Here is a 13,257-nt window from a genome sequence, read left to right as displayed (position 1 = left end):
TAAGAAATCAAACATGGAAAAGGGGGCAAAGAACAAGTAAGGAGAACCATCCAAAGAAAAAGGGGAGCAGAAAAGCATCAGTAGTTATACCCCCAGATAGACCCTGAAGAATAAAATTGGCCCCGTGGGACTCTAGCCTGACTCCAAGAATTCAGGCATGGACCCTGATACAGTAGCTGGACGGGCCTTATTAAATGTAACTTTTGTCACTAATGCCTGGCAGGATATAGGGGGAAAGCTAGAAATGGTAGAACATTGGCAAGAGAGGTGATAGAATGATCTGTTGAAGGAGGCACAGAAAGTGTATGTAGGACGGGACGAAGAGAAAGCAAAGACAAAAGCCAAAGTAATGATAACTGCTATTGCTAAGGGGAAGCAGCTGGTAAAAACCAACTCCTGGAAGGGAGCTGGACCTCGACTGGGGCAAGGCAAGTGGAACCAGGGGGAGGATAAAAAGAACAAAGCTCAGTGGAAAAGGGTCTCTAAGAAAGAAGAGGGGAACCTAATGACCAAGGCCCTATCTCATTCTATTGTAAAGAAAGTGGGCATTTAAAGCAAAGCCGGCAATGAAAAGAACGAGACATGAATATTTTTACGTAAGTTAGAGAGGTGGAAGAATAGCGGTGTCAGGGGCTGTACATTCTGGGAACAAATTATCAAGAAGAGCCCTTAATAACTTAAAACTTAGGACCCCAGGAAGAAAAGTTTGTGTTTTTACTAGACGCAGGAGATGAAAGGACATGTGATTGTAAAAATTCCAAAAGCATGTGAGAAAAGACAAAATACAGACCAGGTAGTCAGGGCAAAAGGAGAAGGGATTAAAGCACCAGTTACAAAACAAATAATATTTGAAAGAACAAAATAAAAATGTGGGATGTTTTATTAGTGCCAGGGGCAGGATGCAATTTGCTGTGGTGGGATTTGCAAGTGCAGTTAAGTATCAGAATGCTTCCAAAGGTGCTTTCCATGGCACCGCTGGGGCCACTTGGTAGATATGGGCAGGTAGTGCCAACACCTGAGTGAAAGCCAGCCATGGCACTGCCAGACCTGTTCGGCAGAGCTGGGCTGGCAGAAACCGGCCATGGGACCGCTGGACACGGACTGGTCCTGTGACACCTCAGGAAACGCGCCATGGAGCGGGGCTGCAGATATCAGCCCCCAGGAAACCCGGCCATGGAGCGGGGCTGGGGCTGTGACACCTCAGGAAACGCGCCACGGAGCGGGGCTGGGGATGTTACACCTCAGGAAACACGCCATGGAGCGGGGCTGGGGATGTTACACCTCAGGAAACACGCCATGGAGCGGGGCTGGGGATGTGACACCTCAGGAAACGCACCACGGAGCGGGGCTGGGGATGTTACACCTCAGGACACCCAGCCATGGAGCAGGAGTGGGGATGTTAACACCTCAGGAAACCCGCCATGGAGTGCGGCTGGGGCTATCAGCCCTCAGAGAAACCGGCCATGGCAGCCACCGCTAGAGGCTTTGATGTTTCTTGGTTTAATGCCCTTCAAAAGATCAGTCCAGCATCTTTGCAAAGGAGCATAACAAGCAAAGGCATTTAAAATTGAGTCTGATCTAATTTTCAATGATGGCTGGTACCTCTGCTGCTATTACCATAACAGCTTTACCTCTAAACTTACTTTTTCATGATTGCCAAACAAGATGTAAAAACAATATGGAGATTTTCTTGTGTCTGACTTAAAATATCCATAATGCAAAATTCATTCTGATGACAGGAAAAAAAAAAACAATGAAAATAGGATGTTGGCAATCTTTAAAAAGCACAGAGAAGAAAACAAATATTAGAGCACCATGGAAAACATAGTTTTTATACTTCATCTTCTTAGTATTTGCTATGTGAACAGTTTTTTTACAAGTCTCTCTCAAAACAAGGCATGTTATAGCTTTATTGTCTCAGAGGTGTATTTCCCCAGTCACTGACTTGCCATTTAAGCTCTGGTTTATTGGAAATATACAACAAGGGACTCTCCATGGAAGAGAGCTGCACAAGCCTCTGGATTCCTGACCGTTCACCTCTGCCAGTGCTCACAGTAATCTCCTAACACACCTGAGCTTCCTGTCTTTCTGCGAGAGAAAGATTCGGCTGAAGTCAAGGAAACAGCGCAAGGGAGATGGAAACCTTCCCCTGAGATGCTTTTGGGAAGGCCTGCAAGGACCCTGCCTTCCTTTGGAACAGAGGTGCTCACGATGCAGGGTGTTGGCTGACTTGCCCTAGCTGCCCCCTCTGCTCCAGAAGGACTTTTGCCCACTTCATCACTTGTCTGTCCCTCCACTTCCAGGGCCTCAAACCGGCTCTGTAAGGTACTAAGCCTGAAGTCAGCTGCAAGTTTTCAGAATAAGGCACAGAGCATGGCTCTAAGTGGGTTTTTTTAGTCAGGCTTACAAGGTATTTTGAGAAGAAGGAGAGAAGGGGTAAATACCGCACAAGAATCCAGCACAGCCTCACCAGCTTTCTCATCTGGGTTCTTGAAGCACAAGTCCCAGCGCTTGCACTGCGCCGCCTTTTCATGTGTTCTGGTGACCAGAACCATCCCGTGGCCAGGCCCAGGATAATTTGGTGCCAAAGTCCTGTTGCCTGCACGCATCACACTCTTTTTTTACCCAGCTGGTGCTCATCTCAGCATATTTGCTGAGTTGACTTTATGACTGGTTTCCTTATCTTGGCAGTTCTAGCAGATGTTCTTATGGCCTCTAAATTCTGCATCCTTTGTGTCTGCTATCAGTGGGCATCCTTCTTCCCAAGCTCTGTCAACCTCCCTCTGGGTGAGATCAGTGAAATGTGCCCAGCCCTGAGTCTTAAAAGACAATTCTAGCAACAACTGCTTGGCTTTTCTAACACCTGGCCATCACTTCAAGCCTGTACGGTGCTTTGTGTGTCACAGGTTAAATGTCTCTTCTGGTTGATCAGGCTTGAAACTGTGTAAAGCCCAGGCATTACAGGACATGCTTTCTTCAGGAAATGGGACGTATGGCACAGTTTGCAGCAGGTCCACGCCCGCGCCTTCCAGGGTGTCAGAACGTTCCCGGCGCCATTGCGGGGCTGAGGGCGCAGCCTTGTGGCCGAGAGCCGCCATGACAGCGCGGGCGCCGCGCGGCGGGGGCCGGGAAGGCGCGGGCGGGTGTGAGGGGCGGGGCGGTCCCTGCCCAGAGCCGAGCTCGCGCTGTCCCTCAGCGCATTCCCGGCGCGCTGTTGGGAGCGTGCGGACGTTGCTCAGGGGCTCTGGGAGAAGCGTGCGGCCGCTGCGGGGTCCCAGCCCGCAGATCTGGCTGCTGGCCGAGGCTGCAGTGCCAGAGCTGCCGTGCGCCGTGGCCCTGCCTGAGGCCGCTCGGCAGAGCCGGGCTGGCAGTGCCGACACCTGAGGGAAGCCCTGCCATGGCAGTGCCTGAGGCCGCTCGGCAGAGCCGGGCTGGCAGTGCCGACACCTGAGGGAAGCCCTGCCATGGCCCTGCCTGAGGCCGCTCGGCAGAGCCGGGCTGGCAGTGCCGACACCTGAGGGAAGCCTTGCCATGGCCCTGCCTGAGGCCGCTCGGCAGAGCCGGGCTGGCAGTGCCGACACCTGAGGGAAGCCCTGCCATTGCAGCGCCGGGACCGCTCCCATGCCACCGTCAGGAGCGACGGCTGGGACCTGCCCGCAGAGCGGCACTGCTTGGCGCTCTTCAATAGATCGGGACAGTGGCAGCACAGATAGCAAACTGTTAGAAGCACCTGACTTAAAACACCAAAGGGAAACCATAGATTTGAAAGGGAAATGAAGATGTGCCAAAATACTCAGGGCATGAAAGGGAAGATTGAAAACATATTGAATCTTAACGTTAATCTCAACTATATCAGGGGAAACCTGATGGTGAAAAACCCTTCTAAAACTTTTGACAATAAAAAGGGCCACCTGTATCATTTTGTTAGTATGTAAACTCTTAGAAAGCAGTCAGGTATTCCTTTGTTCAGTGCTAGAAATTCAATAATGGGATTTGGTACACTTGTTCCTCAAGTGCTCCACATAAAGGGAGCTGAGTGGTTAGATTCCATGGAAGCCCTCAGTTAGTAAAAGTATTGTTTCAATGTTTAGTAGTTGTGTAGGAAGTAGTTAGTTAAAGAAGTCATTCTTCTGCCAATAAATGCTGGTCCCTGATGCGCCCCTGTAGGTTCAATGGAAAGGCAGTTTTTTAGTAATGGGCGGCTGGAAAACAGGTGTTTTCTGCTGGTAACTGGTACAAACACGCTCCTTTGTGTGGTAGAAACCAAAGCAACCTTAGCAGCCTGCTCCTTCATCTCTACCTGTCCTAGAAGGAAATCCATGCAGGTTAAAAAATGAAAGACACTCGGGGGCCCTGGGCCTTGCTGCCAGCTCACCTGCCTCTCCCATGCCAGATTCAGCAAAGGAACAGCCAGATAACACTGTGGTGTTCCTAGACAAGATGACAGGAGGAGAAGGGGGACAGGAGCAGGTCTCACAGGGAGCTGAGCAGGGAGTAGAGCCCTCGTGGCTCTGGGCCTGTTCTGTGAACACGAACACCCGGCACTCTTCTTTCTCCCACAGTGAGAGAGGACCTGGAAGTGACCAGGTCACTCTTGGATACGGACTCACCGCTGATAGCCGCCATGAGTGATAACAGCAAGAAGGAGGGCCCTGGTGCCAGGGAGCCAGGTGAGGGCAAAGCAGCCCTCTGACAGCCTGGCCCAGGGGCTCTTGTGGCAGGCAGCGTGGGGCCCAGAGCAGACAGAGGCAGGGGGAGGCACAGGAGCTGCTCAGCCATGCTGGTGCTGGGAGCCTCCTTCCTCCCCAAGTGGGGCCCAGCTGGGCCAGGGGGCAGCTCCTGGGACAGCCGTGCCCGCAATGGCCCCTGCTCTGCAAGGCCTCCAGCCCTGCCCATCAGCCAGGCAGGGACAGAGCAGCCTTGGGGCCGATGCTGCTGCAGGCTAAGAGCCCCGCAGAGCTGCTCATGCCTGGCCCATTGGCTCTGTCCCCTGCAGCCTGCAGGCTGTGTGGCCTTGCAGAGCCTGAGCCCCGTGCTTCCCCCAGCCCTGGCAACTGCTCCTGTGCCGCTCCTGCACTGCCCAGGGCACCCCCGGGTGCTGCTCGGGCCTCACACCGGCCAGAACCAGCTGGGGCTGTGACAGCTCTGCTGCTCTGGGCACGGCTCTCGGGCAAAGCACCCGCCTGTCCCTGGGCTGGGGGCAGTGCCCAGGTCGGGCTTGGCAGAGCCCGTCCACTCCTGGAGGGCTGGGGGCACTGCTCTGGCCTGGCCTGGCCCGGGCCTGGGGGACCCTTGACATTCCTGCTTGCCCTTGGAGCCACCAGGGATGGGCTGGAGCTCAATGGCCCCGGCCTGGCCGCACAGTCAGGACCGGAGCCTTCCCCTGGCTCCCCAGGACATGAGACCCTCAGACCCAGCTCTGAAACACGGCCTAACAGACTTTGCAGATATCTATCCCTGCTAGATCTTTGAAAGGATTTTGAAAGTAATGTTGTTTGGCAACTTCTTCAAGGAGCAAACATTACTCACTTTTAATCAATAAAAGGTTTATTAGTTTGCTTGCACTTTCTATTTGGTATCCTTATGCTTCTTTCAATGTTCCAGAAAATAATGAAAATCTAACAAATTCTTCAGAGAAGTTTCTGAATCCACTACTAGGCGAAGTCTCTAAATTCACCGTATCTCTAAATTACATGAAGTTCAGTAGCTGCTCCTGTAACATACAAAGATGTAGTGGGTTACCTGACTGGACAACACAACATGATGCTATACACCCCGGCACACTAAAAAACTTCTCTTCCCCTGGTCGTTACAAATTGAAAGCTCTTCTCCAGCTCCTGAATTAATTTTGCATGCACATTCATACCTGCATTCCCTCCCCATGCTCAGCTTTCACCTAGAGTGTCCAGGGAACAGATGTTACATACTCACCTCAAGGAATAATCTACGTCTGTCTTCCTACCTCTCTCTTCATTGAGCTTTACTAATCTACAGAATAACTTTGGACCCTCTGCACAAAAGAAAAAACCAATATTAATAGGCTTAAACACTTCTCATTGTGCTGCTGCTTCTAACAATCCTGAACAACACAGCAATAAAGTCAGAAATCAATTCTTCATGTCCTTCCTGTTCTCCTGCCCCCCACCACACCTTGGCTCCCGCAGAAATGTTCCCTACTGCAGCCTGCTGCACTGAGAACAATGAAAGGCAGCGGCAGTTTTCCTCAACATGCTGCAATCTAAATTGCAGTGAAATTGCAGCTGTTTCATTAAAAGCTCAGCACCAGCACCCCACATCTTCCCCCAGAACTGAGGTTTGCTGAGGCCTGAGCTCTCTCCATTTGCACACACCCTGTAAAATCAGACAGGCCGGAAGATTGCAGGCCGGTAACTGTATGAACCCAGCAGTGCATTTCATCAGAGTTACCTCATCAGTCTCAAGAAAGGCGCATCCTTTAAGCCTGGCTTAAGACTCTATTCTACAAAATATAACCAGCAATTGTTTTATGGGCCTGTGCAGTTTTTGGGGACTGTGTTTGTTTCCCTTGGATGTTGATTTCTTTGTTTCTTAATACAAAATTCACTGGATTCAGAAGAGAGAGCCCCAGATTCATCAGGACAAAGAACCACAGGGACACATGCGGCTGACAAGCACACTCAGCATTTCTAACGCTAACACCAGAGAGAGGGGAAAAAGTTAAAGATTATATAAATACCTGAAAGGATCCAAAATGTCTAGGTAACCTGTCAAGTGACTAATTTTTTGGTAAACCCTACAAGTCCAGATTCCTATTAGGCAATTATCTGAAAGAGAAGAAAGCCAGAAATCGGCTTGACCTTTATTTTACCAGGACGTTCTCACAGGATTCTACCACAACTTGGAGCACAAGTGAGGGTGGCAAATTTTGACTAGAAAACATTCATAACCAGGCAGCATTTTGTCCTCCTCACTGAATTCCAGGAAGAGTTCAAAAGGAAAAAAATGCAAAAGGGGGTGAAGAAATTCTGTCATACCTCTTAGGCATTTGTCATCTTTTGAGAAGGAAAAAACTCTAGCACTTTCTGTGCGTGGTAAAGAAAGAAACCTAGACAAGTACAAAGGGGTTTGAGCATCCTAAATTGTACTATCAAATCCCATGAACATGGCTGGAACCTCTAGTGCTTCAGAGACATTCTATACATGGAAAAGCTTTATTCCCTAGTAACTAAATAGAGCTTTTTATTTTACAAAACCCACTTCTAAAGAGAAAACTGACTGTGTCTTTGGCTTTTGGCCAAACTCTGCTTGGAGTTGGTCAAACCAAAATGACCCGGTTAATTTCTTGTGCTCTACTTCTCTTTTTTCATATTCAACTTCACATCAAATGGGCTGCTGGGAGTTTGTCTCTGTGCAATGTCAGTTTCCCATTTCCTGAGTGCTGCTCTTAATATTCCCCCAGCATCCAACTACTACAGCCACGTAGACAACAAAGAGAAATGGAACTTGCATTTCTCGGTCCTTTTCAATTTCTGACATCTCAGGCTCATCATCACCCTCAGAACTGCTGTCTTGGAAACGTGGGTCCTCTTGCCACGTGACTTTTACCGGCTTTATTGTTCCAAGTACGTAAGGCTCTGCAATAACAGCACCGATAGAGAAAAAAACCCAGAACCTGATTATTCCTCTACTGGTCAGGAAAAATTCCTCCTTTCAAGTGAAATACTTACAGTGGAGAAGACAGATTTAGGAAGGACAGAATCTGCCCTTGCCAGATTTTCTGAGCTACATCTCTGCTCATCTGTATTTTCCACTTTGTTCTAGGGATCTCTTATTTATTCTAAAACATTTATCATTGCATTCAGAAGACAATGAATGCCTTCTGAGTTCAGAAGTGTGGGGGCCTCATTGCTTTGTGCCGTTGCTTTGGGTTTTTTAATACTTTGGAAAATTCACGCAGTTTCTTTTCTCTCCTACATGACTGGGACTCGATTTAATGTTGTTTCATCTTTGTTTCATACGGCCTCATTTTATCTAAGGTTAGGACGCCCCAATGATCATGTGTCATTCCGTTTCCTTTTTCTAAAGGTCCAAGAATAGAGTTCAGTTACAAACAGAATGTTCATGGATCTTGGGGTCAGCTCCAGGACTTTGCTCCTCCCCATGCATTAACGCCCATTTCCTTTAAAAATCTTGTTGGATTCTATGAAACTTGATATGACTGGTGTGTCACCTTTTTCCCTGTGTGTGGAATTCAGGGCATGAACAGGCTTTTTCACCGCTCAGCAAAAACCCCAATGCCTTCTCAGAGCATGCCTTTCAGAATTCCTGAGATGCAACCTCTCAATAATCTACAACAGCCATGGCAAGCAGAAATGGAGATCAAAATGCTTCTGCCTAATTACTGACTTCTGCTGCTGCAAATCCCTCCCCTGGATCCTGACCTTCTTTACACCGTATTGCTCTACGGTGCCTGCCAGAAGCTCCTCCTTAGCAATGGCACTGTTAGAAGGCTTCTGCTGTTACCTTCTTTGATGCCCAACTCCTCTGCGTCTCCAAAGAAGGAAAACTTGAAAGCACTCAGCTCCTGAGCTGCGTCGTTCTCAGGCAAAGGTCCCAAATGGTCATCTGGGGCAGAGTCCTGCGCATCCTCTTTGTCCCAGGGTATTTCCTAAGTCTTGTCTGGTTTGCTCTTTGAATGTCCAATCAAGTCTTTCAAATCAGCAGCAATATTGTAAAAGTTTTTCTTCAGACACTTGAGGCAGTGTCGCACGCTCTTCTTTCTTCTTTCTTCTTTTTTTGGTGTTACTGAAATGAGATTGTTCAAGGATAGCAACACAGCACACGTCCTTTTCGGAGACAGCTCCGCTAAGAGCCACCTTGCTCTGAGTGTCTCCCTAAGCATATCCAAGCCCATTAAGCAGTGGTTCACTTTCAAGGGTAAGCAGTGGGGAAACATCTGAGGTTGGAGTCTAAAGGCAGGAACAAGAGTTCTTTTTAAATAGCCACATCCTTAAGTGACTTTTCACTGAATACACAGTTACATAGCAATCAAGGTATTATGCAGACACTTCTTTCCTGCCAATAGAAACATCAAGAGCAATGTGGTTCTCTCACAGACCTGCAAATCTCAAGGTCCCTCTACTGACCGTTCTCACCTTCACTTCCGGCAAGGAACACATGGACTAGAAAGAAAAGTTGATGCTACGTGCTGCTGTTGGAGGTCCCAGTTGAGGTCCGACGTCGCTGGCGGGAGCGGCTGCTCCGGCGGGATGTCCCTGACCATGTCCCCCTACGCCTGGGCCTCTCAGCACTCGCTGATGTTCTCCTGCTCCTGTCCTGGCGACTCCTGGACCGCACAGGTTGATTCGAGGCCCGGCGCTCCAGGCGGGAGCGGCTGCGTCTGGGGGACGTCCCTGACAATGTCTCCCTTTGCCCGGGCCTCTCAGTCCTTGGTGTTGTCCCACTGTTCCTGTCACGGCGACTCCTGGACCGGACAGGTGGACTCTGGGCCCAGCCTTGCTGGCGGGAGCACCTGCGTCTGGGGGACGTCCCTGACCATGTCTCCCTTCGCCCGGGCCTCTCAGTCCTTGGTGTTGTCCCACTGGTCCTGTCACAGAGACTCCTGGACCGGACAGGTGGGCTGTGGGCCCAACCTTGCTGGCGGGAGCACCTGCGTCTGGGGGACGTCCGTGATGGCGTCTCCCTTCGCCCGGGCCTCTCAGTTATTGGCCCTGTCCCACTGCTCCTGTCACGGCGACTCCTGGACCGGACAGGTGGGTTCTGGGCCCGACCTTGCTGGCAGGGGCTCCTGCGTCTGGGGGACATCCGTGATGGTGTCTCCCTTCGCCTGGGCCTCTCCGCCCTCAGCCCTGTCCCACTGCTCCTGTCACGGCGACTCCTGGACCGGACAGGTGGGGTCTGGGCCTGACCTTGCTGGCAAGAGCACCTGTGTCTGGTGGACGTCCGTGATGGTGTCTCCCTTCGCCCGGGCCTCTCTGCCCTCAGCCGTGTCTCACTGCTCTTGTCACGGCGACTCCTGGACCGGACAGGTGGGCTCTGGGCCCAACTTTGCTGGCAGGTCCGGTTGTGTCTGGGGGATGCCCGTGAAGGTGTCTCCCTTCTCCGGGGCCTCCCAGCACTTGCTCTTGTCCTGCTGCTCCTGTAACAGCGACTCCTCAAGTGAACAGATCGATTTCGGGCCCGACCTTGCTGGCGAGAGCGGCTTCGACCGCGGCCAGGCCGACCACATCTGGAATGGACCCTGTCCTCAGGGTCAGGGGAGCTGCTGTATGTTGACCTTGATCTGCTGGGGCTGCTGCTGTCCAGCAAGGAAGATGGCAGTGACTGCTCTAAGGAGCCATGAGCAGATTCCAGTCCCGACTGTCTGGTCAGGCTGGAGCCATTGAGCTCTGACTCATCCCTGGGGGCTGTAAGAGCAAGCAGGAATGTCAAAGGCCCCCCAGGCCCCGGCCAGGCCAGAGCAGTGCCCTCAGCCCTCCAGCAGTGGATGTGCTCTGCTAAGCCCAGCCTGGGCACTCTTCCCGGCCCAGGACACCGGGGGCTTTGACTCATACCCGTTCCAAGCCCAGCACAGCTGTCACACTCCCATCTGTATGTGCTGTCTCTCAGGCCAGAGCAGCGCCTGTGGGTGCCCTCGGCAGCACAGGAGGAGCACAGGAGCAGTTCCCAGGGCCTGGGGAAGCAAAGAAGTTTGTGACACTGAGGACAAAATGTCCCCACACATGGCTGTCTGGCCAAGGTATTAAAGTTCTTTGCTCTTTGAGCCCTTGCCAAGATACGGTTTCCCTGCAGAGCCCTGCGAGCAGCTTCCCAACTCACCCTGCTTCCTCTGCCTCCTCCCTGCCTCCAGGGTAGAGGCATTCCACAGCATTGCACTGGCTGTGCCTCTCTCCTAGATCTGCAAAGGCATTGTTGTCCTCCCATGTTGGCTGTCTGATGGAGAAATGGAAAACTGATGAATTTCTGCTGCCCTCCCGACATGGAGATTCAGGGTGTCCCTGGTCTTCTTCCAGCGCTTTTCCAAGTCTGAAGCCCAGACTCAGGGGACAGGGCATGGCCAGGGCTCCTGGGGCAGGGCCTGGCACAGCACAGCCCTTGCCCCCTCCTGGCTGGTGGGCCAGGCAGAAGGACACCAACCTGAAGGGGATTCGGATCCCCAAGACGAACATTTCGACAAGGAATTCCTCCACGTCTCTGCACAGGGGGCAGTGCAGGCATAAAAAACCAGCACGCATGGCCTGTCCCTGCAGGGCAAACACAAGCAGGGTGAGCGAGGCCCTGCTGCTGCTGAGCACCTGCTGTGCCCTGGGGCTGAGGGCAGGGCTCCAACCTGGATGCAGTCCCTGTGGAACCAGGCCCTTTTGCACGCTGGACACACCAGGGTTGTGAAGGTCATTCTGTCCTCCACAGGCTCCATGCAGATGGGGCAATTGGTGCCTGGCTCAGGAGTCGCCTGCACGTCCTGCTCTAGACGGTGCTCAGGGCAGAAGGAGCTGGGGGCAAAGGGATGGGGAAATGAGAAATACGGGATCATTCCCCGGGGGTGGCCACAAGGAGAAATGAGGTACCTGTATGGAACAATGTACTGATTCATACAGCCGCCCTCCTTGGCACAGGGCAGGTGGAACCATCTCCCGCAGTCCTCCTTGCAGCACATGACGGTTGCCCCCCTCTGGCCGCAGACGCAGCAGAGCTGGAAAGAGCCAAGCAGCCCCATCAGCAGCAGCAGCAGCAGCCTCGGGGCCTTCCCAGGCAGCCCCACTGCTCCGGGCAGGGCGCAGGATGCGGCCGCTGCCGGGTCGCAGCCCACAGAGCCGCCTGCTGGAGGAGGGAGGCTCCTGTGCCAGAGCCTCTCTGCCAGAGCTGCTGGGAGCCAGACTTTGTCCCGGCTGTTGGGCCGGCCTTTCTTTGCTGCTGTCTGGGCAAAGCTCTGGCAGGCCTCGCCTGGCACAAATCTCCCTGCGCTTGTCCCGCTCTCACCTTCTGTGCTGACCGCTGGACTGCAATTCGGATGTCCCGAGGGAGAAAGCCCATGAGTCCAGCGCGGTCATCTTCTTGGGGGAATAGAAGACTGGCAAAAAACTGCAGACAAGGGGAGCAGCTGATGAGGAGAGGGTGGCAGCAACCGCCAGTTGCAAGGGTGGAGGGAGCGCCCGGAGCCACTCACCATGCAGAACACGTGGGCACAGAGCCCACCCTTCTCCAGTTTGTCACCGCACATGTCCGGGTCAGCCTCCACACGGCGACACAGCACGCAGGCTGCAGGGGACAGAGCCAATGGGCCAGGCATGAGCAGCTCTGCGGGGCTCTTAGCCTGCAGCAGCATCGGCCCCAAGGCTGCTCTGTCCCTGCCTGGCTGATGGGCAGGGCTGGAGGCCTTGCAGAGCAGGTGCCATTGCGGGCACGGCTGTCCCAGGAGCTGCCCCCTGGCCCAGCTGGGCCCCACTTGGGGAGGAAGGAGGCTCCCAGCACCAGCATGGCTGAGCAGCTCCTGTGCCTCCCCCTGCCTCTGTCTGCTCTGGGCCCCACGCTGCCTGCCACAAGAGCCCCTGGGCCAGGCTGTCAGAGGGCTGCTTTGCCCTCACCTGGCTCCCTGGCACCAGGGCCCTCCTGCTTGCTGTCATCACCCATGGCGGCTGTCAGCGGTGACTCCGTGTCCACGAGTGACGTGGTCACTTCCAGATCCTCTCTCACTGTGGGAGAAAGAAGAGTGCCGGGAATTCGCAGAACAGGCCCAGAGCCACGAGGGCTCTGCTCCCTGCTCAGCCCTGCGTGAGCCCTGCTCCCGTCCGCCTTCTCCCGTCGTCGCGCTGAAGAACACCAGTGTCTTCTGTCTGTTCCTCCGCTGAATCTGGGAAGGGAGAGGCAGCTGAGCCTGCAGCACGGCCCAGAGCCCCGAGGTGTGGGGCCCCTCTGGTCCCTGGGCAGCCACGTCCCTGCCCTACCTTCTCCTCCCGTTGTCAGGTCGCACTGACACACGGCCTGAGCCCAGCGTTCCCTTTTGGGGCCTTGGTTGCACAGGTCACAGTGGCCACTCTGACATCAGCACTGTGTACCCAAAATTGGGGCAGCCGTGGCCTCAGGTGCCTGGCAACTGCTTGTGGTTGCCCCCTGGGGCACCAAGGTTCTGCCATGGGTCCCAGCGTTTGGTCTGGCTGGAACCAGGGCCGGGACTCCTGCAGCAAGTGCAGGGTCAAATGCCAGGCCCTGGGGCAGCCATCCAGGGTGGCAGTGTAGGCAGGAAGGTGCTGTTCAGGC

At 53.3% G+C, this 13,257-nt stretch overlaps 1 protein-coding gene across 1 annotated transcript; it reads right to left on the bottom strand.

Moving 5' to 3' along the window:
* Positions 1–10,393: 10,393 nt before the first annotated feature.
* On the bottom strand, positions 10,394–12,630 carry LOC311158690 (PHD finger protein 7-like; the record flags this gene model as incomplete). The annotated part of the gene is made up of 8 exons (XM_084214261.1): positions 10,394–10,406; positions 10,819–10,932; positions 11,137–11,243; positions 11,330–11,492; positions 11,568–11,692; positions 11,980–12,081; positions 12,167–12,258; positions 12,585–12,630. The coding sequence occupies 8 exons, from the start codon at positions 12,628–12,630 to the stop codon at positions 10,394–10,396; spliced, it is 762 nt and encodes a 253-aa protein (XP_084070387.1).
* Positions 12,631–13,257: the final 627 nt, after the last annotated feature.

Source organism: Fringilla coelebs, assembly GCF_963513975.1.
Source record: "Fringilla coelebs genome assembly, chromosome: 13".
Taxonomy (NCBI): Eukaryota; Metazoa; Chordata; class Aves; order Passeriformes; family Fringillidae; genus Fringilla; species Fringilla coelebs.
The sequence above is the reverse complement of the archived record's forward strand: the minus strand, read 5'-3'. Positions and strand labels throughout refer to the sequence as shown.